Source organism: Plecotus auritus, assembly GCF_963455305.1.
Source record: "Plecotus auritus genome assembly, chromosome: 6".
Taxonomy (NCBI): domain Eukaryota; kingdom Metazoa; phylum Chordata; class Mammalia; order Chiroptera; family Vespertilionidae; genus Plecotus; species Plecotus auritus.
Genome location: NC_137773.1, coordinates 85967253 through 85990105, shown reverse-complemented (window position 1 = coordinate 85990105; position 22853 = coordinate 85967253). Strand labels below are relative to the sequence as shown.

The following is a 22853-nucleotide window of genomic DNA, read 5'->3' as shown; positions in this document are numbered from 1 at the left end:
CTTCCAGAGGTGAACCTGTACGGGCCTGTAGGGAGTGAGATGGCTAGAGTCGCTCTGTCCTTCTGCCTTTCAGCACTACTCAGATGACCGCCATGGCCATGGAGGACCACCAGAGCGCCACGGCCGGGACTCTCGGGATGGCTGGGGGGGCTACGGCTCAGACAAGAGGATGAGTGAGGGCCGGGGGCCACCACCTCCACCCAGGTTAGTGGGCAGCCCAGGATGGCGGTGGGCATCTTCCCCTGGCTAGAGGCCCGCCCCTCTGAAAATGAACTGGCTGTGTGCACCTTGCCAGGTTGCCTGCATCACCCCAGTTATGAACATCTGTATCACAAGGCCCCTGCCTGCTGAAGGAGACATCCCTGAAGCCTTCCTTAGATTTGTTCCCCTTACTCCCCCACATCCACACCCCCCCCCCCCCAAGTTGTCTTTAGGAATTTTGAAGGCCAGCATCTTGGATACCAGAAGGTTCTACTTTATCTCTCGTGGGGTTTCAGGTGTTCAATCTGATAGATTAATGCAAAGTGTGCTTTCCCGAGCGACCTGCTTAGCACTCAGCCTTTAACATTTAAACCATTTTCCTTAAGTACCTGTGGGAAATATAAATGAGAGAACTCTCTTTCTCAGACTGGAGATAGCCCTGAACAGCCTCACTGCATGATTGGGTGCTGTCACCTGTTGGCAGACATTAGAAACTTTCGGGTCTCACTTTTGGGGAGCAGTTTTGCATTTGCACTCACAGACGTGTTGGGGGCTCTGGTGGATTCCTAGTTCTTGCCTCTGAGCACTTGTCAGCCCAGTGGCCAGTACACTTGTCATTCTAGACTCAGCCTTGGTCTTATCATTCCTAGACAGTCATGATGACTGCTGGTGCCCTCACACTGGGACCATATTTGGATTTTAATCTCCCAGAATTTCTGTCTGAAACAATTTTTTTTAGTATGTTTTTATTGATTTTAGAGAGAGGGGCAGGGAAAAAGGGATAGAGAGATTGGCTTTCTCCTACATGACCCCTACTGGGGATTGAGCCCACAACCTGGGCATGTGACCTGACTGGGAATCATTCAGTGACCTCTTGGTACATTGGTCGATGCTCAACCACTGAGCCACACCAGCCAGGCTCTTTTTCAAACAGCTTTTTTGAAACATAGTTCACATGCCATACAGTTCACCCATTTAAAGTGTACAATTCGCTCTAGCCAGTTTGGCTCAGTGGAAAGAGCATCATCCTGTGGACCAAAGGGTCCCGGGTTTGATTCCGGTCAAGGGCACGTACCTTGGTTGCAGATTCCTCCCTGGCCTGGGCCCTGGTCAGGGCTCGTGCAGGAGGCAACCAATCAATGTGTTTCTCTCACATCAATGTTTCTCTCTTTCCCTCTCTCTTCCACTCTCCCTAAAAATCAATGGGAAAATATCCTCAGGTGAGGATTAAAAAAAATAAAATCTACAATTCAGTGGCTTTCAGTATGTTCATAACAGTCTATTTTAGAATATCTTCACACACACAAAAAAAAGCCTTGCCCTGCTGGTTTGGCTCAGCCAATAGAGCGTCAGCTTGTGGACTGAAGGGTCCCAGGTTCGATTCCAGTCAAGGGCACATGCCTGGGTTGCAGGCTTGATCCCCGGTAGGGTAGGGGGCATGCAAGAGGCAGCCGATCGATGATTCTCATCAGTGATGTTTCTCTCTCTCTCTCTCTGCACCTTCCTCTCTGAAATAAAAAATATATATATTTTTTAAAAAAAAAAAAAGCCTTTACCTGGCCCCATCATTTTCCATCCCCTCCACCAGCCCCTAGCAGTCACTAACCCACTTCCTGTTTTTCTGGATGTGCCTATTCTGGACATTTCACATAAATGGAGTCAAATTCTTTGTGGCCTTTTGTGTGTAGCTTCTTTCACAGTGCATCATGATTTCAAGTTTCATCTACATTATAGTGAATGACAGTGCTTCTTCATTCGTTGTTGTTGTTTTAATTTATTGCTTTGAAAGAGAGAGAGAAACATTGGTTTGTTGTTCCACTTATTTGTACATTCATTGGTCGCCCCTGATATGTGCCCTGACTGGAGATTGAACCTGAAACCTTGGTGTTTCTAACCAACTGAGCTACCTGGCCAGGGCTTTATCTTTTCTTTTTAGTTTTATGAGTTTACTAGAGGCCCAGTGCACGAAATTTGTGCACTCAGGAGGGGTGCCTCAGCCCGGCCTGTGCCCTCTTGCAGTCCAGGAGCCCTCAGGGGATGTCCGACTGCCTGCCACGGCCTCTGCGCTCGCCAGCCATGAGCCCGGCTTCTGGTTGAGCAGCACTCCCCCTGTGGGAGCACACTGACCACCAGGGGGCAGCTCCTGTGTTGAATGTCTGCCCCCTGGTGGTCAGTGTGCGTCATAGCGACTGGTCTTTCTGCCATTTGGTCGATTTGCATATTAGCCTTTTATTATATAGGATTTGAGCAAAACTAATGACATATGCTGGGAAGCTAGATCCCAAATGTTCCCACTTCACTCCTTTTTGTGGTCACATAATGTTCCCCAGTATGGATGGACCACTTCTTATGTGTCCATTCATGAGTTGAAGGACAAACACTTAGGTTATTTCCATTTGGGGACTATTATGAATTATGCTTTTAAGAACATTTATGTACAGGTTTTTGTTAGCATATGTTCCCTTCCCTAGACACCTAGGAGGGGTGTTGCTGGTTCCATGGTCCCTAGAAGTTGAACATTTTGAGGAACCACTGCTGTTGTTTCTCCCGGAGGCTACCCCATTTTCAGTTCCCGCTAGCCGTGTGAGGGTTCCAGTTTCTCCACATCCTCACTAGCACTTGTTGCAGTCTGTTGTTGTTTTTTATTGATTTTTTTTTTTTTAAATCCTGACCCGAGGTTATTTTTCCATTAATTTTTAGAGTGGGAGAGTGGAAGGGAGAGAGAGAGAAACATCAATATGAGAGAGACACACCGACTGGTTGCCTCCCACACACACGCCAACCAGGGCCGGGGATTGAGCCTGCAACCCCAATATATGCCCCTGACCAGAATCGGACGCCTGACTGGAATCAAACCCTCAACCTTTCAGTCCGAGGGTCGATACTCCATCCACTGAGGCAAAACTGCTAAGGTTGATCTTTTGTTTTTTTGTTTGTTTGTTTTTGGTTTTTTGAAAGAGAGAAAGAGAAAGAGAAAGGAGAGAGAGAAACATCAATTTGTTGCTCCACCCATTTATGCATTCATTACTTGTTTCTTGTATGTGCCTGACCAGGGATCGAACCCACAACCTTGGTTTATCAGGACAACATTCTAACCAACTGAGCTGCCTGGCCAGGGCCTCTCTGATAAGAGTCATGGCGTAGCTGGGATGGGTGTACATCTCAGTCATCTGGTTGAGATGTTACCGATGCTGAACACATTCTTGTGTGCTTATTGGCCATGCGTGTACCTTTGGAAAAGTGTCTGTTCCCATCTTTGCCCACTTCCCTCAGAAACAATCGGTACAAGGTGTGAAGGCTGAAGCCATGCCACAGCCTTCTCTAGGCATACTGGGATGTATCTGCTTTTTTTTTCCTTTCGGTACAGGGGTGGACGTGACTGGACGGAGCACAGTCAGAGGCTAGAGGAGCACCAGGAGCGTGCCTGGCCAGGCATGGTAGACGCAGGCACGGCAGGCCGGGAGCACGCCAGGTGGCTAGGTATGGGCTAACTCCTGCCCATGAGTGAGGGTGGAGGCTCCCAGGAAGGGTTGGCCAGTCCCAGAATTCTCCACAGGCCAGCTTCCCCCCCCCCCCCCCAGCTTTTCCAGAGACTTCCAAGAAGGGAGTGTTTGCAGACTCTTTCTTCTCTTCCAGGTGCTGAGAGGGGCCTCTCTGGGCCCTCAGGGACAGGGCACATGGCCAATCGGGGTGGAATGTCGGGGTAAGAAGTTTTGTCCCCGGATAAAATTGATTTGTTCCTGCTTCTCACTTCCTCTCCCTTTTTTGCATGTTTGATCAACTTGCTGGGTTGAATGTTTTGAAAACAAGTCCCAAAAGCAGCTCTTGGTAACTAGTGCAAATAACGCTCTCCAGGGACCTGGAATGTGGTCTGTAATTATGATGTTTCTCACCCGGAAAAAGCCACGCGGGCTCTAAAGGCTGCAGAGCTGCATGCTGCCATATGATGGTGAAAATGTAAAGCACTTCAAGGGACAAATGTGTGCCTCTGTTCTTAGGCAAGGCGGCTTTGCACAAGATGGGCATTCCCAGGGCCACGTGGTGCCCAGTGGAGAACTGGAAGATGGAGGACTGGCCGGCCAGGACCGGGGCAACAGAGTCCCGCACCCCCACCCCCATCCATACCCCCACTTCACTCGCCGCTACTAAACCCCACTCCCTCCATGTGTTCAGGTATGCAGATGCACTGTTGAATTTCTTAGCCAGTTACCTTGAACTTGTGGAATCTTTTAAGAAACAAAAACAAATCCTGCCACCATGTTGTAGCTTGGTAATATGTGAACTCATTTTTTCTTTTTTTAAATAAGCGTGTTCTTGTTCTGCCATTTTTGAGACAAGGTTTCTGTAATGAGGCATTCCATTTTCCATTAATAAAAGTTTACGGTTCGCATTCTGGTGTGTGTGTATTGTGGTGATTACAGAGCAAAGAATAGTACCAACCTTCAGCACCACCATTGCACACTTGGTGGTGGCTGCCAGCTCATCATACTTGAATTCTCCCAACCGTTGATAAAGTGGGCATCATCTCCCCATCTGAGAAATAAGGAGCCAGGTGCAGGGGTTAGATCACGTGCCCAAGGTCTTAGAGCTTGTAGGTGGCAGAGCTGGGATGGGAATTGGGAATTCTTAGTTGAGGGGAGGGGTGAGTACATTGTGGAGCCCCTGACCAGTCACTTCACTCTTTGTGCCAGAGTGCCTGGGGCAGCGTCCAGTAATGGTGTGAGGTTTGGGGGCCTGCCTAAGGGATGGGCACATGTGTCGGGCCCTACAGTGCTTGGTAGCTGCCCTTGGCCCCCCAGAGCACACTGGCTCTTCTAAAAGGGCTACCTCTTCTTGGCACGGACTCAGTGTGCCTGATCCAGTCATTTTTCTGGAAGTGCAAATTTACATGTGAAGTCTCCTCATTTGTGATAGAGTTGATTCCGGTTTTCTTCATTAAAGACTACCGAACAAGGCACCTGGCTGGGCAGAGGTGCCACATCACAAGTCTGAGCAGGCCTCTCCAGGGTGACACCACAGTGAGGTGCTTCTCTTCTAGGAGAAGAGCAGTGGCACAGGCAGAACTGCCGCAGAGAGTGGGGGACTGCAGGCATGTTGGAGCAAAAAAGCCATATCCGTCACCTCATGAGTAGGAGGTCTGGTGGCCACAAGGCTAGGGCAGGAGGAAGGGCTCGCTTCCCACCATTCCTGGCCCTGGTCCAGTGTGGTAAGAGTTAATCCACTGTGCTACCTGCTGGGAACCTCAATTCCCTTCCCTTGGTAACTGGGACAGCTACCCCACAGGCCCCAAACAATTGCCAGTTGTCCCTGAATACCCTGTGTTCCTGCTGGGCTGTTTAGTTTTAAAAGAGCAATCTGAAAATCCTCCCCAGCATCAAAGGCAGTCAGTGCTGGCCCCTCCTTGACCTGTCTGTTTGAATTGCTGCAAATAAACACTTTGTGAGCTTTCCCCACCTCACGGCAGAGTTTTCCAATGACAGGTTGACAGGACATTGGCCCCATGTTGCGGATAGGAGACAACATGGCATATTGCCTCCTGCACAGAAGTCTGTCTCTGCAAAGTATAGTCTGGGCTTTCCATTTGGGGCACGAAAAGCCAGACTTAGCCTGGGGTAGTGGGTGAGACTGTTTAGCTGTCGTCACGTAGATGTAATGGAGCAATTACTCCGGCAGGCAGAGTTGCATCCTAGAGTGCCACCAGGGCGCTCAACTGGGGCACCGCCACCAAGCTGCTTGAGGAAGCCTTGGGGAACAGTGCAGGCTATTCCCCCTGGACAGCCCCTTCCTAGTTAGCTGGGCCTTTTTTTGTTAATCCTTTTAACAAAAGGTTTTCTTTTTTCATTGATTTTTAGTGTGGAAGGGAGGGAGAGAGAGAGAGAGAAACATGGATGTGAGAGAGAGACATCGATTGGTTGCCTCCCTCCTACATGTGCCCCAACCAGGGCCTAGGATTGAACCTGCAACCCAGGTACGTGCTCTTGACCAGGAATCTAACCCTTGACCCTTGAGTGCATAGGCCGACACTCTAACCACTGATCCATGCCAGCCAGGGCCCAGCTCTGTTTTATTAGTATATAGAGACACAAAATACATTAGTTTGCTAGGGCTGCCATAACACATTACTGCAAACTATGTGGTTTGAAACAAATTTATTCTCTCCCAGTTACGGAGGCTAGAAGTTCAAGATCAAGGTGTTGGCAGAGCTAATTCCTCCTGAGGCCGCGAAGGAGAATCTGTTTCTGGTGGTCACTGGCAATTTTTGGCATTCTTGCCGTGTGGAAGCATCACCCTATCTCTGTCTCCTTTACCTAGCCTCCCTGTGTGTTTGCATCCAAATGTCCCCTTTTTATAAGGACACAGTCATACTGGATTAGGGTCACCCTAATGACATGTTACCTGTGTAAAGGCCTTGTCTCCAAATGGGGTCACATTCTGAGGTCCTGGGGGCCAGGACTTCATATGGATTTTCCCAGGGGTGCAACTTCTGGGTAAATTGAGAGAATTGCTTATTGTTCAGTACAGAACCTTACCAAGAGTTGCTCACCATTTCTGTGAGCAGAGCTTCTGGGGTCTCTGCCTCCCTGCTGATTCTGCCTGATTGGCATTGTCTGTAGGTAGGTCCTCACCATCGTGCTCAGTGTCGGACATTCTTTTTGTTTTTTCTGTCTATCTGATAATGCATCACATTGGTTGGATTGTTCCTTTTTTTAAGTTGTGTGTAGTTAGGTTATATTCATTCTGATTTTTATTTCAGGAGAGAAAAGAGGTGGAACAAAATATCTGTTATGTAAAAGGGGCTGCAGCCCTGGCCAGTGTGTTCAGTGGTTAGAGCATCGACCTGAGGACCAAAGGGTCGCAGGTTGGATCCCCAGCCCTGGTCGGGGCACATACAGGAGGCAACCAATCACTGTGTCTCACATCAGTGTTTCTCTCCCTCCCTTCCTTCCACTCTAAACAATCAATGGAAAAATAAAAGGGACACTCGGGTTGTTCCATCCTTTGGCTTCTGTGGATAATGCTGCCATGAAGACAGGTGTATCTGTTTGCCGTTCTCTTGGTGGATACTTTTTAACTTGAGGAACTGCCTAAATGTGGCTGCACCATTTTCTATTCCCACCAGCCATGCACAAGCTTTCTAATTTCTCCACACCCTTGCCAACACTTGTTAGTTTCTGTTTTTGTTTGTTTTATTTATTTATTTTTTTGCTTTTGTTAATCCTCGCCTGATGATATTTTTCCATTGATATTTAGGGAGAGTGGAAGAGAGAGGGAAAGAGAGAGAAACATAGATGTGAGAGAAACACATAGATTGATTGCCTCCTGCCCCAGGCCCCGGGCCAGGGAGGAGCCTGCAACCAAGGTACGTGCCCTTGACCGAAATTGAACCCGGGACCCTTTGGTTTACAGGCCAATGCTCTATCTACTAAGCAAACTGGCCAGGGCTGTTTGTTTGTTTTATGATAGCCATCCAGACAATAGAATACTATTGTATTCATCCTTAAAAAGGAAGGACTTTCTGACACCTGCTACAAAGAGGATGAACCGTGAGGACATTAAGCAATGAAATAATCCAGTCACAAAAGGACAAGTATTGTGTGATTGCATTCATAAGAGGTCCCTAGAGGAGTCAGATCTATAAAAACAGAAAGTATGTGGTGGGCCCTAGCAGGTTTGGCTTAGTGGATAGAGCATCGGCCTGTGGACTGAAGGGTCCTGGGTTTGATTCCGGTCAAGGACACATGCCTGGATTGCAGGCTCGATCCCCAGTAGAGGGTGATCAGGAGGCAGCCAATCAATGATTTTCTCTCATCATTGATGTTTCTATCTCTCCCTTCCTCTCTGAAATCAATAAAAATATATTTAAAAATAAATAAAAAATAAAATACTTTTTAAAAAAGAAAAAGTATATGGTGGGAGCCAGGGGCTGGGGTAGAGGGATGAGTAGTTAGTGTTTAATAGGGACAGAGTTTTAGTTTGGTAACATGAGAACGTTCCGGAGATGGAGGGTGGGGATGGTTGCACAACATTGTGAATGTACTTAATGCCATTGAGCTAAACCAGTCGTGGGCAAACTACGGCCCGCGGGCCGGATCCGGCTGTTCTATCCGGTTCTCTTGCTCTCCCCTCCGCTCCTTTACTTTGAATTTATATTAGTTCACACAAACACTCCATCCATGCTTTTGTTCCGGCCCTCCGGTTCAGTTTAAGAACCCATTGTGGCCCTCGAGTCAAAAAGTTTGCCCACCCCTGAGCTAAACACTTCAAAATTGTGCCCTGGCTGGTTTTGCTCAGTGGATGGAGCGTCGGCCTGCGGACTGAGGGGTCCCAGGTTTGATTCTGGTCAAGGGTATGTACCTTGGTTGCAGGCACATCCCCAGTAGGAGGTATGCAGGAGGCGGCTGATTGATGTTTCTCTCATAGATGTTTCTAACTCTCTGTGCCTCTCCCTTCCTCTCTGTAAAAAATCAATAAAATATATATTTAAAAAAAAATAGTTACATTTTATGTATATTTGATCACAATCCTATCTAATAAAAGGGTAATATGCAAATTAACCATCACTCCATCACAAAGATGGCAGCGCCCATAGCCATGAGATGGTGACACCCAGTCCTCTCAGCCCCGCTGGAGTCCTTCAGTCCCTGGGTGGGGTGGCCACTGAGAGCGGGCAGCGTGAGCAGCCTGGCAGAATGCTTGCTTCGTTGCCCCGGCAATGAGGCAAGCGTTCTGCGCCTGGCCGCGGATAGGCCTCTGGGCTGCAGAGAGCCTCTGGGCAGTGGGCGCGGAGCAGCCAGGCCCTGCAGAGAGCTACTGGTGCACAGATTCATGCGCAGAGCTACTAGTTTTAAAATAATTTTAAAGGTGGGGATCTGTTAGGTATCAGGAGTGAGAACCACTGGGGTATAAACTGGGAAGCCAAACTCAAGAACCAGACTGCTTAGAATCAACCCACCTGTCTGCCTGCGCCTCATCCCTATATGCTAAGGCCTGCCCACAGGAAGTTACTAGTTTTTCTCTGCTTTGGCTTCCGTAACTGGAAGAAGGGAATAGTGATAGTATTTACCATAGAGGGCCTTTGCTATGATTAAATTAACTAATATAGCCCTGGCCGAATGGCTCAGTTAGTTGGAGTTTCATCCCATACTCCAAAAGGTTGCAGTTTTGATTCTGTCAGGGCACATACCTGGGTTGCAGGTTTGATCCCTGGTCAGGGCACATATGGGAGGCAACTGATCAATGTTTCTCTCTCACTGATATCTCTCCTTTTCTCTAAAAATCAATAAACAGCCCAACAGACTGGAACCTTCAGGTTCGATTCCGGTCAAGAACATGTACCTTGGTTGCAGGCTCCTCCCCAACCTGGGCCCTCGTCGGGGCTCGTGCAGGAAGCAACCAATTGATGCGTTCCTCTCACATCAATGTCTCTCTTTGTCTTTCCCTCGCTCTTCCAGTCTCTCTAAAAAGCAATGGGGCCCAGCCAGCATGGCTCAGTGGTTGAACGTTGACCAGGAGCCAAGAGGTCACGGTTTGATTCCCGGTCAGGGCACATGCCTGGTTTGCGGACTTGATCCCCAGTGTGGGGTGTGTGGGAGGCAGTCAATCAATGATGCTCTTTCATCATTGATGTTTCTATCTCTCTCCCTCTCCCTTCCTCTCTGAAACCAATAAAAATATATATTTTTAAAAGATATGTTTCCTATTTTTAAAAAAAGCAATGGAAAGAATATCCTCAGGTGAGGATTGAATAAATAAATAAATAAATAAATAAATAAATAAATAAATAAGAAAATCAATAAACCTATCTTCAGATGAGGATTTTAAAAAAATTATAAAGCTCAGAATTGCTCCTGGCACAGAGTAAGTGCTTAATAAATGTTGACAGGCACTAAGAGTCCCTGCAGGAATAGTGCCCAGGACAGCCGTGGGCAAACTATGGCCCGCAGGCTGGATCCGGCCCATTCAGCTGTTCTATCCGGCCCGCGGAGCCGAAAGAGCGGAGGGTTCTCTTGCTCTCCCCTCCGCTCCTTTACTTTGAATTTATATTAGTTCACACAAACACTCCATCCATGCTTTTGTTCCGGCCCTCCGGTCCAGTTTAAGAACCCATTGTGGCCCTCGAGTCAAAAAGTTTGCCCACCCCTGGCCCAGGATGTTCATGTTTTACAGGAGACCTGTAAAATGAGGAGGGTAGAGGAAAGAATTTATTGGCTCCACAAATACAAAAAGAAGACTGTAAAATCAGAATTAATACCTTATCAAACGTCTCCACATCTACAAAAATGTGTCAACTTCATCAACTGCTAAATTTTGTATTCTTAAAGATTTCATTACATTTCAAAACAGCTCCTAGGTTAAATTTTCTCACTTTGTAGGAATTCCCACGCCTTCACAATGATTGCCAGGCTTACATTGCATGTGTTACTTTTAGTCAAAAAATTTCAAATGCAACGTATAAAAAGGGCTTTTTACCTTTTAAAAACACATCCACAAAGTCGTTGGTTAGTGGGGATGGGGTGACTTTTAACTGGCTTCCAGGTCTCTACTGTGACGTATCACTGTCCCTATCTTGGTCACATGGTCCAAGATGAGGCCCAGATGTCATAAAGAGTCAAAAGCCAGAAAATAAAGACTTGGCCAACCCACCTGGAATGTGGTAGACACAGAGTAGTGAATGCTTACCGAATTTATGAAGAGGAGAAAGAAAATACAGAATAATTCTGTATCTTCAAGTTTTCAGATTGCTTCACCTCTTGTATGACCTACTGGCTCTTTTGAGGCATGGTACAAAATTCCTCTAGTTTAAAGTGTTATGGGGCCTCTAGATCCTGTGCCTTCTGGTGTCGGCAGTAAACACCAGGTAGAAGACTATCTGCTGAGATTCAGAGGGAGCACTACAAACGTTTGGATGTGTGCAGTAGTAAGGCTGCCGTTACTTAGGACTGAGGAAGGTGGAGGGAGGCGCGTGCTTCTTAAAAATGCACTTCCTGCCCTAACCGGTTTGGCTCAGTGGATAGAGCATCGGCCTGCGGACTGAAGGGTCCCAGGTTCGATTCCGGGCAAGGGCATGTACCTTGGTTGTGGGCACATATCCAGTAGGGAGTGTGCAGAAGGCAGCTGAATCGATGTTTCTCTCTCATCAATGTTTCTAACACTCTATCCCTCTCCCTTCCTCTCTGTAAAAAAATCAATAAAACATATTTTTTAAAAACTGCACTTCCTGCTCTGGCCCAGTACCTCAGTTGATTAGAGCATCATCCCTATATGCTCAGGCTGCAGGTTCAGTCCAGGTCACATACAAGAAGCAACCAATGAATGCGTAAGTAAGTGGAACAACAAATCGATGTTTCTCTCTCAAATCAATAAATAATTTTTTAAATGTGCCTCACTCCACTTCCAGCAGGTCTGAGAGTTGGGGTTCCCAGGCCCCAAGTCAGACCTGCTGGTTTGATTCAGGCCCTACCTCCAGCCACTCCTGGGATCCTGACGGTTGAGAAGCACTGGGATGGTGACCCTTTTGGGGAGACCTCCATGAGGGTTGGGTGACTTGAGACCAAACTAGGCGGGAGAGTTCCAATCCCAGCTCTGCCCTTCGCCACCTGGATGACCTTGAAACCTCCTGAATTTTCTTGTAAAATGGGCAGGGTGATTCAGAGGATGTGAGAAGATGATGCATTTAAAGTGCTTTACACAGTATGTGCATGTAGTAGGCTCTTAAAAAATGGTTGTAGTTGCTGTTAATTCTTCTACAAGAACCAGGTCTAAAGTAGGCCTTCTGCCTCAGCCAGAAAGCCCTCCCTCTAAGGAGTAAGTGTGGCCTTAAGATGTGAGGAAGGGGTCCATTCGGAAGGGGACCCATGTCCATCATGGCAGCTGTAATCTATGATATTGCATTAATAATTTTTTTATTTAAAAAATATATTTTATTGATGTTTTACAGAGAGGAAGGGAGAGGGAGAGAGAGTTAGAAGCATCGATGAGAGAGAAACATCAATCAGCTGCCTCCTGCACACCCCCTACTGGGGATGTGCCCCCAACCAAGGTACATGCCCTTGACTGGAATCAAACCTGGGACCCTTAGTCTGCAGGCCGATGCTCTATCCACTGAACCAAACCGGTTAGGGCTGCATTAATAATTTTTAAAACCAAGAGGCCCCAGGTTTGGCCTCTTGAATGCGGCATGCTGCAAGGTTAAGTGCTGGGAGCCTCTTGCCGCTTCTTCCAGTTCTTCAGTCTTACCTACCTCATGCCAACCTGCTGAGAAACTGCCAGGCTGCCCCACATACCCAGCCACAGAAACCTCGAGTCGAGCCCCACAGGGAGGCTCATAAAAGGCACTGAAGCTTCTCCTGCATAGTTGCTGCCGGCCACGATGGACCAAATGTTTACAGACTCAGCTGAAATGAGACCCAGCAGGGTAGATTTCACAAGCAGCTTAGAAAATGTCCCTTCAGCCCCCCCCCCCTGGAAAAATGGGGCACAGAGAGGGAAGAAGCCCACTTGGCCAAGCCCCCTCCCACCCCCAGCAAGGCAAGATCAAAGATCTGGGCTCAAGAGTGTACCTATGAGCCTTTTCTAGCTCACTCATTCATTTAGCAAACACTTCCTTGGGCATTTCCTGTGTGCTGGGCTCTGCCAGGGACACAGCCATGACCGTAACCAAGACAGACCTGCTTTCTGGAGCTCAACGGATGATTTCAAGGACGGGATGGAATAAGGAAAAGAAGAGATTAAGAGGCTCCCTAGAGGAGGTGACTGGAAGGGCATTCTGGGAGAGGGAACAGAATGTGCAGTAGCCCAGAAAGGAAAGGGTGCAGCACCTCAGAGCAAGCAGGTGCAGGGGAGACATGGAGTCAGGCAGAGTGGCCTCCAAAGTCTGGGTGGTCAGGGTTCAGGTGTCAGCTAGCGGGTGATGTGTGAGCGGGGTCATTGAGAAGAGATCCCTGCCCTCTTATTAAGGTTCAAGGGTGACTGTTCCTTCCCCTCTCTTGGACCTTCCTTGCTTGGGGGCCCAACTCCTCACTGTCCCCACACCCCCTTCCCTTGCTACCAGCACTTGCCACCTTCAGGGAGCCAGCAGTAGCCAGCCGTGGGGAAGGGGTAAGCCAACATGGCCTTATGGGCCTCTTCAATAACTGAACCAGGCACCACCAATCATCCCTCCCTGTGTACCCCTTATTAGCCGCATCCTCTGTCCTCTGCTCTGCCCTTGTCCAAACAGAGGCTGGACAAGGATAAAGCAGGGGGACCACGTGCTCCTCCAGGTATGAGGTCCCCCCGGCAAAGACCAGAACATAGGAGGTAGGTGTGGCTGGCAGGCAAAGCTGATGAGGTTGGTCATCACTCCCCATCCCGACTGAGTCATAGCGACAGCCTATGGTGGCAGGAAGTGCCAGGATGATATCATTGGGGGACAGGGCACAGAGGATGTGGCTAATAAGAGGGGTACACAGGGAGGAGTGATTGGGGGTAATTGGCTCAGTTATTGAAGAGGCCTTGGGCTCTGGTGGTGGGGAAGAGGTGTGAGGGGAGAAAGAAAAAGAGAGATGGAGAGCCACAGAAGACGAGACAGAGCTGGAGAGAGAGACAAACACAGAAAGAAAAAGAAGAGAGAAGAGGCTGAGACACAGAGAAATAGAGACACAGATGCAAATAGAGACATAAGCAATCACAGACGAACACAGGGGAACCCGAGACCCACAGAGATGTTAAGCTGCTGAGCTGTCATGCCCCCTGTCCCTTGTACCCACCAGGTGGCGTCCGAAAGCCACGCAGCCATCCCTGCCTCGCCCCTCCTTAGCAGGAGGCCCTGGGCCCCAAGGAGGAGGGATGGAGGTGGAGGCTGGCGCAGGGGGAGCCTCCCTAACCTGGCCATCCCAGGCCAAAGCCCTGGGGGGGGTGCATGTCCCGTGTGTATATTATGCTTGTTTGGGGCTGTGTCTGCGTTGGTCTGCGTGTGCTTTTTAAAAATGTTTTTATTGATTTCAGAGAGGAGGGGAGAGGGAGTGAAAGACAGAAACATCAATGATGAGAGAGAATCATTGATGGGCTGCCTTCTGCACACCACACACTGGGGATTGAGCCCGTAACCCAGGCATGTGCCCTGACTGGGAATTGAACCATGACCTCCTGGTTCATAGGTCGATGCTCAACTACTGAGCCACACCAGCTGGGCTGCATGTACTTGTTTTGAATTGGGTGTGTCTGCATAGGTCTGGGAGTATATGTCCTTGAGTGTGTCTCTGGGGAGGAGAGGTAACTCTATGTGTCTCCTGTCTCCATCTCCACAGAAACCTGCCACTACCTCTCCATTCACCTTCCTCGGCAGCTCTGTGTTGAGTCACCGAAAGAATTAGAGAACTGAAACATTTATGGAGCACTTATTGGTGGCGCCCAGAGTCTGTCATGGGACCCCCAAGGAGAGGTGACAGGAGACAGAAACAGGTGTTCATGGAACTGACTGAGCAAAATTTAGGTTCTACTAAACCTCAGCACCTACCGTGTGCCAAGCCCTAGCTAGAGGGCTACTTTTATGCTGTGGACTCAGTTTCCTCGTCTGTGAAATGGACCTGATATTAGCATCTACCTCATAGCTTTGCTGCTAAGTGATTGAGTTGAGTTTTGTAAAGCTCTTTAAACACTGCCTGGCACAGCCTAAGGAGTCAGTAAGTATCAGAAATCACTTTTAACTGCAAGCACATCCATTAACCCACGGGTCAGTGGGAGCCCCTGAGAATCCTCCCCTCACTGCTCAGGGTATGAGGATTGTCTTAAAGACCTAACAAGCTAGATGCTCAGATGCCTGCACAAAAACTTCCCTTTTGGTCTAGCTCACGGGTTCTCTCAGTCAGTGTACAGAAAAAATGAGTAGATGAGATCATAAAGGTGCTGTTCCAGGCATCAGGGACTCGGCAGTGAACAAAACAGACAAAAATCCCTGCCTTTGGGGAGTTTCTGCTCTCATGGAAACAAAACACAATAAATGAAATTGATTTGTCACTCAACAAAGGTGAGTCATTATAATTAGTTATTATCCATCAAAGGCTTTCAATACACTTTGCCATTTTACCTTCATGAAAGATGGTACTAACTTACGCCAGCAACAGATGTGTCTATTGACTTGCATCCTCACAGAACTTAATATCTTTGTTGAATATTAGAGTGGGGGAGAATCCTAGGGTGATTAAACACTTTTTCATGTGAGTCTTTATTTTATGATTTCCCACCTATGTCTTTTATTTTTATTATTTTTAAAAAATAATATACCACTTTTTAATTTTTTTGAATGGTACAGCCACTTTATATTTATTTATTTATTTTAAATCCTCACCCAAACATATTTTTCCATTGATTTTTATTTTTCATTATTATTTTTTAAATATATTTTTTTATTGATTTCAGAGAGGAAGGAAGAGGGAGAGAGAGATAGAAACATCAATGACAAGAGAATCATTGATCAGCTGCCTCCTGCACGCCACCTACTAGGGATGGAGCCTGCAACCTGGGCATGTGCCCTTAACCGGAATCGAACCTGGGACCCTTCAGTCTGCAGGCGGATGCTTTATCCACTGAGCCAAACTGGCTAGGGCTGTCTTTTATTTTTAATTTTTTTTAAATGTTAATCCTCACCTGAGCATTGATATTTAGAGAGAGTAGAAGGGAGAGGGAGAGACACAGAGAGAGAAACATTGATGTGAGAGAGACACATAGATTGTTTGCATCCCCCATGTGCCTGGACCAGGGCCAGGGATCGAGCTTGCAACCTAGGTATGTGCCCTTTACTGGAATCGAACCCGGGACCCTTCAGTCCAAAGGCCGATGCTCTATCCACCGAGCCAAACCAGCTAGGGCTATGTCTTTTATGTGTTCAAAGTGACATCCAAGTCCTTTGCATATCTCTCTGGTTTTATTTATCTCTAACGACTCTTTTTTAAAAAAAATATATTTTATTGATTTTTTACAGAGAGGAAGGGAGAGGGATAGAGAGTCAGAAACATCGATGAGAGAGTGAGAGAGAAACATCGATCAGCTGCCTCCTGCACACTCCCCACTGGGTATGTGCCTGCAACCAAGGTACATGCCCTTGACCAGAATCGAACCTGGGACCCTTGAGTCTGCAGGCCGACGCTCTATCCACTGAGCCAAACCGGTTAGGCCTCTAAAGACTCTTTATATATGAAGGATGCTACTTTTGAACATGTTGCTAGCAAATAGCCTTTGTTTTTAATAGAGCTAGGAATAACATAATTTACCAACAGGGGCCACCATGAACCCTCATTTACCAGGTCTCCTCGCAATGAATTTCTTATGAAATTTCTTTGGAGTGGGATGCATAGACCCAAGAAGTAGTAGCTATGAAGAGAGCACTCTGACCTGACATAAGGCCTCTCTTAGCTCAGAATTAATGTGTCCATCTTCTAAAATAGATTCCACAATGCCAGGGACCTTTCTAACATAAATTAGATCAGGCCACTCCCTTGCTTCATACCCTCCCATGGCTCCCCATTGCCCTTAGAAGAAAATCCAAACTCCTCTTCATGCCCTTCTCCAAGCCACCCTTCCACACCACATGTTCCTTTTGGTACTGTACCAGGTAGAGGCACCTGAGCTCTCCTGCTAACTCATTTCTGCCATGTTCCAGGGGCTCTGCTTCACCTTCCTGTGTGGCTTTGGGGAAGCCTCCGTTTTCTCTTCTGAGAAACAGGAGAACAAAAGTATGGACCTCATAGGCTTGGTGACAGAGACCCAATGGGGTAACTGATTGTAAAGCATGGAGGGATGTCCATTTGCTTTTTCCATAACCTTGTTAGCATCTCTTCCTGGGGGGAAGGAGAGACATTGGCAAACAGCTGCCTTGGGACTCACTTTCTTGATCAAAATGAGGATACAAAGTTAGTACTATTACTAACAGACTGGTAGGGATTGTAGGGAATTCGTGTCCCATCCACAGAGGGCCCATGGCTGACACTTGGACTGGGGGCCCAGTAGAGCTCCAACCTCTTATCTGGAAACACTCATTTACCAATTCTTTAAAACAAAAACAGCCCTAGCTGGTTTGGCTCAGTGGCTAGAGCATGGGCCTGCAGAATGAAGGGTCCCGGGTTCAATTCCGGTCAAGGGCACATGCCTGGGTTACGAGTTTGATTCCCCAGTGGTGGCCGTGCAGGGGGCAACCAATCAATGAGTCTCTTTCATCATTGTTGTTTCTATCTCTTCCTCTCCCTTCCTCTCTGAAATCAATAAAATGTAAAATAAATAAATAAATAAATAAATGCAACAAAAACATTGTGTGGGCCTCTGGGCTTGCAGTTTGAGAGACTGCTGGCCTAAGGGGACAAGTCTAATAACAAACCTCTTTTGACCCTGGCCGGTGTGCTCAGTGGTTAGAGCGTCAGCCCGTGTACCAAAGGGTTGTGGGTTCGATTCTTGGTCAAGGGCACCTACCTGGGCTACAGGTTCGCTCCTGACCCGGGTGGAGGCATGTGTGGGAAGTAACAAATCAATGTGTCTCTCTCACATTAATGTTTTTCTCTCTCTTTCCTCCTCCTCCTCCCTCGCTCCCACTCTCTCTAAAAATCAATGCAGGGGGCTTGGGATGGGGGGACAAAACTCTTTTGTGTCACAAGAGACTAAACATCTGTGATTCCAGAATTTGGCCAAATTCAGTGGCTATGTCACCCGTAGGGGCAAATTGGCACAGCACTCACCCTCTCTTCCTATCTTCCTGCAGTATTGGGGGACACCGGCCCCACCCACATGTATCCCTTCTGCTTCAGAGGACCCATGCATTCTGGCTCATTTTTATTTTATTATTATTTTTTAAATATATTTTTATTTATTTCAGAGAGGAAGGAAGAGGGAGAGAGAGATAGAAACATCCATGATGAGAGAGAACCATGGATCAGCTGCCTCCTGCAAGTCCCCCATTGGGGATCGAGCCCACAACCCGGGCATGTGCCTTTGACCGGAATCAAACCTGGAGTCCTTTCAGTTCGCAGGCCGATGCTCTATCCACTGAGCCAAACTGGCTAGGGCTGGCCCATTTTTAAAACCTGTTCTTCTCACTTTCCACTGATTCTCTGAACTCCCCCAACATTCCTTTGCCCCCTAAGACACCCAGAAGTGACCCGTGTGCTGATTACTACGAGGAACCCTGAGCCCTGGATTCTAGAATGTTCATGAGGAGGGGTGAATATTCTGAGGGTCTAGAATGCCAGGCCTTCCAAGATGCTGGGAGTCCGCAATTTCAGTGATCCTACGATTCTGAGCCTCCCAGGTCCCAGAACTCAGGGATTCTCCAGCTTATCCCTGTCCGCCCGGCTCTTCCATAATTGCCCCTGACAGATAATAGTGTCTCCGGGCAGAATCCATGATTCCTCTAATCCAGCAGCCCAAGCCCATGGCTTGCTGCCCACAGCCACCTGGCTTTCCCTAACAGCTTAATGAGAAAGTCAGAATTAATTGGAACTGGCACCCAACACTTACAGGGCTCAGTGTGGCCGGCTTGGCCTCCATATGTTGAAGCCAAGTGTCCCTGGGCCTTGCTCTGATCTGTCCTAGACATCAACAGGTATGACACGTGAGGCCTGGAGCTTAGCCTGATAAGGGAGGTGGCTGGGGCCGTGATGACCTGGTTCTGCAGGTAGAGCCAGCCTGCTTACCTTCCCTGGAGAGAGTGCACACCCTCGTTCTACCACTTCCCTCTGTCTGCCTCAGTTTTCCTCTTTTGTTCCCTGAGCCAGCCTCATGGTTTGCTGTAAATTGCTCAGCACATGCATTGTGCTGTAATCTGTCCTTGAGCACATGGGTAGACTCCCAGAGGGATATAGCTAGTTTATTATTTCAATAGCTATTATCAGAGAGATTATGCTATTTCACACTCCAAACCCCAAGATGTGAGATGGCTCTTTCCCCAAAACCCCAGAGACATGGTGAATTATCAAACTTTTTCACCTTCAGCAACCTAACAGATTTCATTTAAAAAAGGCATTTCATGGTAGTTTTACTCTATATCTAGTTTACCACGAGTGAAAATGACTTCCTGTCATATGTTCAGAAGACACTGTATTTCCTTTTTTTTTTTTTTTAATGTATTTTTATTGATTTTAGAGAGGAAGGGAGAGGGAGAGATAGAAACATCAATGAGAGGGAATCATTGATTGGCTGCCTCCTGCACGTCCCCTACTGGGGATGGAGCCTGCAACCTGGGCACGTGCCCTTGACCGGAATTGAACCTGGGACCCTTCAGTCCACAGGCCAATGCTCTATCCACTGAGCAAAGCCGGCTAGGGCTCATTTTACTTTTTATTTTATTTTTTTAAATATATTTTATTGCTTTTTTACAGAGAGGAAGGGAGAGGGATAGAGAGTTAGAAACATCGATGAGAGAGAAACATCGATAAGCTGCCTCCTGCACACCTCCTACTGGGGATGTGCCCGCAACCAAGGTACATGCCCTTGACCGGAATCGAACCTGGGACCTTTCAGTCCGCAAGCCGATGCTCTATCCACTGAGCAAAGCCGGCTAGGGCTCATTTTACTTTTTATCCAATTCCCCCCCGCCCCCCCCCCTTTGCTTTATCTCACCTCCTTAATCTATCACCAATGGATTTCATGTAACCCACCTATGTCCCTCCTTTGATTGCAATGTATAAATACAGATGTAACCAGCCATTCTCTGGAGCATTATCTCAATTCAATGAGGTTCTGCTTCCTGGCATATGTTTGGCTCAAATAAACTCACAAAAATTCTTTACAGGTTTCAATGTGTTTTTTTTTTTTTTATGTTGACAAAGCTGTTTACATATTAAGGAATTCAGCCTTTTCTCTATCAATCTTGGAAAAGTTTTCCTGACTTTGGCTATTGACTGTCATGTGTGTGTGTGTGTGTGTGTGTGTGTGTGTGTGTGTGAGAGAGAGAGAGAGAGAGAGAGAGAGAGAGAGAGAGAGAGAGAAGGAGTTTTATATTTGTTTGCAGTCAGTTATTAATCTTTTAATTAAAGACTTCAGGGTTTAATGTCATGTTTTAACAAACTAGGATTATTATTTTTAATTCCCATGTTTTCTTTGAGTAGTTTATAGTCACCCCCACCGCCCCCTCTCTTTTCTGGGAAGGGTGTTCCATCTGGAATTTGCTTTTAGCCACTTTCAAAAATCTTAATCTGAAATCTCATGATTGTGTAAGAAGCTTCACAGTCAGCGGACAATAGCGTGAGTGTTGAAGCCAAGTGGCTGGGATTCAAATCCTGGCTCTGCCGTTTTCACTGTGTATTGTCAGGGGAGCCATGTATCCTCTCTATGCCTCAGTTTACTCATCTGTAAAATAGGAGATAATAGCATCATGTGAGAATTAAGGGATGTGTTCTATTTTTAAAAATACGTTTTTATTGATTTTAGAGAGAGAGGAAGGGAGAGAGAGAAAAACATCACTTTGTTGTCCCACTTACTTACGCATGTATTCATTGGTTGTTTCTTATATGTGCCCTGACCTGGGATTGAATCCACAAACTTGGTGTATTGGGATGATGCTCTAGCCAAATGAGCAACCAGCCAGGCCAAATTGCACTTTTTTCTAAATATCCTCTTGAAACCAGACAACCAATGGGTCTGGGCTGCCTGTCACTACTTGAGCCAATTCAGCAGAGACAGGGTTGAATCATATCTGAGCGTTTATTCCAATACCACCAGCAGTATGGGAGAGCAGCAAATCAGCCACAAAAATCTGCTCTGCAAACCCCCACAAACCAGCTGCTTATATCAGGTAGGACTAAGATTACATGGGAAAGTAGGGATGATAGACATGGGGAAGTAGGCTATTCGGGCTGGGGTGGGACTCCATTTTTTGGGCAAAAAGGTTGTTAATCTTTCCATGATAATAGGCAGTTCTTGACTGAGAATGGACCACATTCCAAGGTTGACTCCCAGGTGCAAGGTTGACTCCCAGGTCCTGGGTGGGGATACAACTCCCAGCCAGGTTCTAATGTCCTTTCTTTAACCAGAACAAGGCAATCATGGTTAACAGAGCCTGGTTACTATTTCCCATAACCATAGCTAGTCCCCAATATTCTATTTTTGCCCCTAACACTCTCAGCATAGGCAATTATAAGTGACTGTGCTTCAGTAACATTTCTCAGTGCTCTACCCTCAGTCATTTCATCCTCATAACAACCCCATTGGATAGATGGGAACGTGGAGGCCCAGGGTCGTTAAGTTCCTTCCTGAGGGTCTTTCAAGCGTCAAGGTCAGGGTTAGAGCCCACACTCTGTCCACTGTCCTGTTCTGGCCTCAGCCTCCCTCTCACCCTCCCTCCTGCCACAGCTGGAGGAGGAGTTCCCAGTGGGCTTCATCTTAACTGGCTTCTAAGTATAGACTGAATCATGGAGGTCAAGCCAGCATCCTGGATACCCAGAACTGGTCAGTCCTGTCCTGGCAGGTAAGATAGTGGGCAGGGGCAGACAGCAGGCAGTCAGGGAAGGCTTTTGGGAAGAGGGTGCTTTGGGAAGAGGTGTGACTGGAGAAGCAAGAGGAGCCTGAGAAAGGGGTTGCCAGGGTGGGGGGACATGGAATTGGGGCTGGGTGAGCCTCCTGTGGCTGCCACTGACCACAAACCTTTACTTCTGCTTTTCCCCCATGAGGCACACACTGAACTATATAGTTGGTGATCAATCGTGGGAAGGTGTCTCCTTGGTGGGAATGTTGAACTCCTATTCATCCGCCAAAGCCCTAGCTCCAATGCCTACCCCGTCCTGGAAGCCATGCCCACATACTGGCCTTTCCCAGTCTGGGTTCTCTCCTCCTACTTAAGCCCTGACCTCATAGGGCTGGGAGTGTCTGTGTCCAACTCTGTATCCCTCACCCTCAACTGGGAGACCCTTGAGGGCAGGGTCCTAGGTTGTGATGTCTCTGGTGCTTGGCATTGCCCAGCCCAACCAACACAGAGTAGATGCTTGTTGAATGTGTCTTGAAGGAAAAAAGGAAATAAATGAGTAAGCGATGAATAGAATTCTCAGTCACTTGTTTCCCTCTGCCCACAGCCCTCCATGTTCCCACCTCCCTCAGGGTAAAAGCCCAAGTTCTCCCCAAGGCCCACATGGCTCTGTAAGACCTGTCCCTCATCACCTCCCTGACCTCACCTCTTCCCTCTCTCCCCCTCGCTCACTCTGCTCCAGCCACCAGGGCCCCTATCTGTTCCTCCAACCACCAGGCATGACCCTGCCCCAGGGCCTTTGCACGAGCTCTGTTCCCTCCGCCTCCATCTGGTCTGTAGCACTCTTGACCCTTTGCATGACTGACTCACTGCTTCTCACCTTCAGAAGTCAATTGAAATGCCACCTCCTCAGAGGGATCTCTCTTAACCTAGATCTCTAGGAGAATCACCAACCTCTCTTCCCTTCCTTCTTTTTCTCTTCCTAGCCCTTCTCAGGATAGGGTGCCTTGTGTATTTAAGTATTCATCTTTATGATGTGTTTCCTTATTGTGGGTTTTGTTCGCAGGTATCCCGGGCGCTTCCAGTAGGCACTTAATACATCTGTGCATGAACAGAAAGGTGTCTGCGGGTGGGGGCGAGGGGCCCTCGGTCTGCCCCGCCCTCAAGGGACCTCCCTCAGGCACAGCGGGCGTGGCCGGCCGGGCGGGGCGCGGCGGGGGCGGGCTGC

The 22853-nt window shown here is 47.7% G+C and overlaps 1 protein-coding gene across 2 annotated transcripts in view; it reads left to right on the top strand.

Moving 5' to 3' along the window:
- Positions 1 to 4593, top strand: part of SAFB2 (scaffold attachment factor B2) — a 40070-nt gene extending 35477 nt beyond the window's left edge. For both annotated transcript variants that reach the window (XM_080674974.1, XM_080674975.1), the window contains 4 exons: positions 74 to 204; positions 3569 to 3681; positions 3838 to 3904; positions 4200 to 4593. In XM_080674974.1, coding sequence (XP_080531100.1) covers positions 74 to 204; positions 3569 to 3681; positions 3838 to 3904; positions 4200 to 4350 — 462 coding nt within the window. In that variant the 3' untranslated portion in view covers positions 4351 to 4593. The remainder of the gene's footprint in view (positions 1 to 73; positions 205 to 3568; positions 3682 to 3837; positions 3905 to 4199) is intronic.
- Positions 4594 to 22853: the final 18260 nt, after the last annotated feature.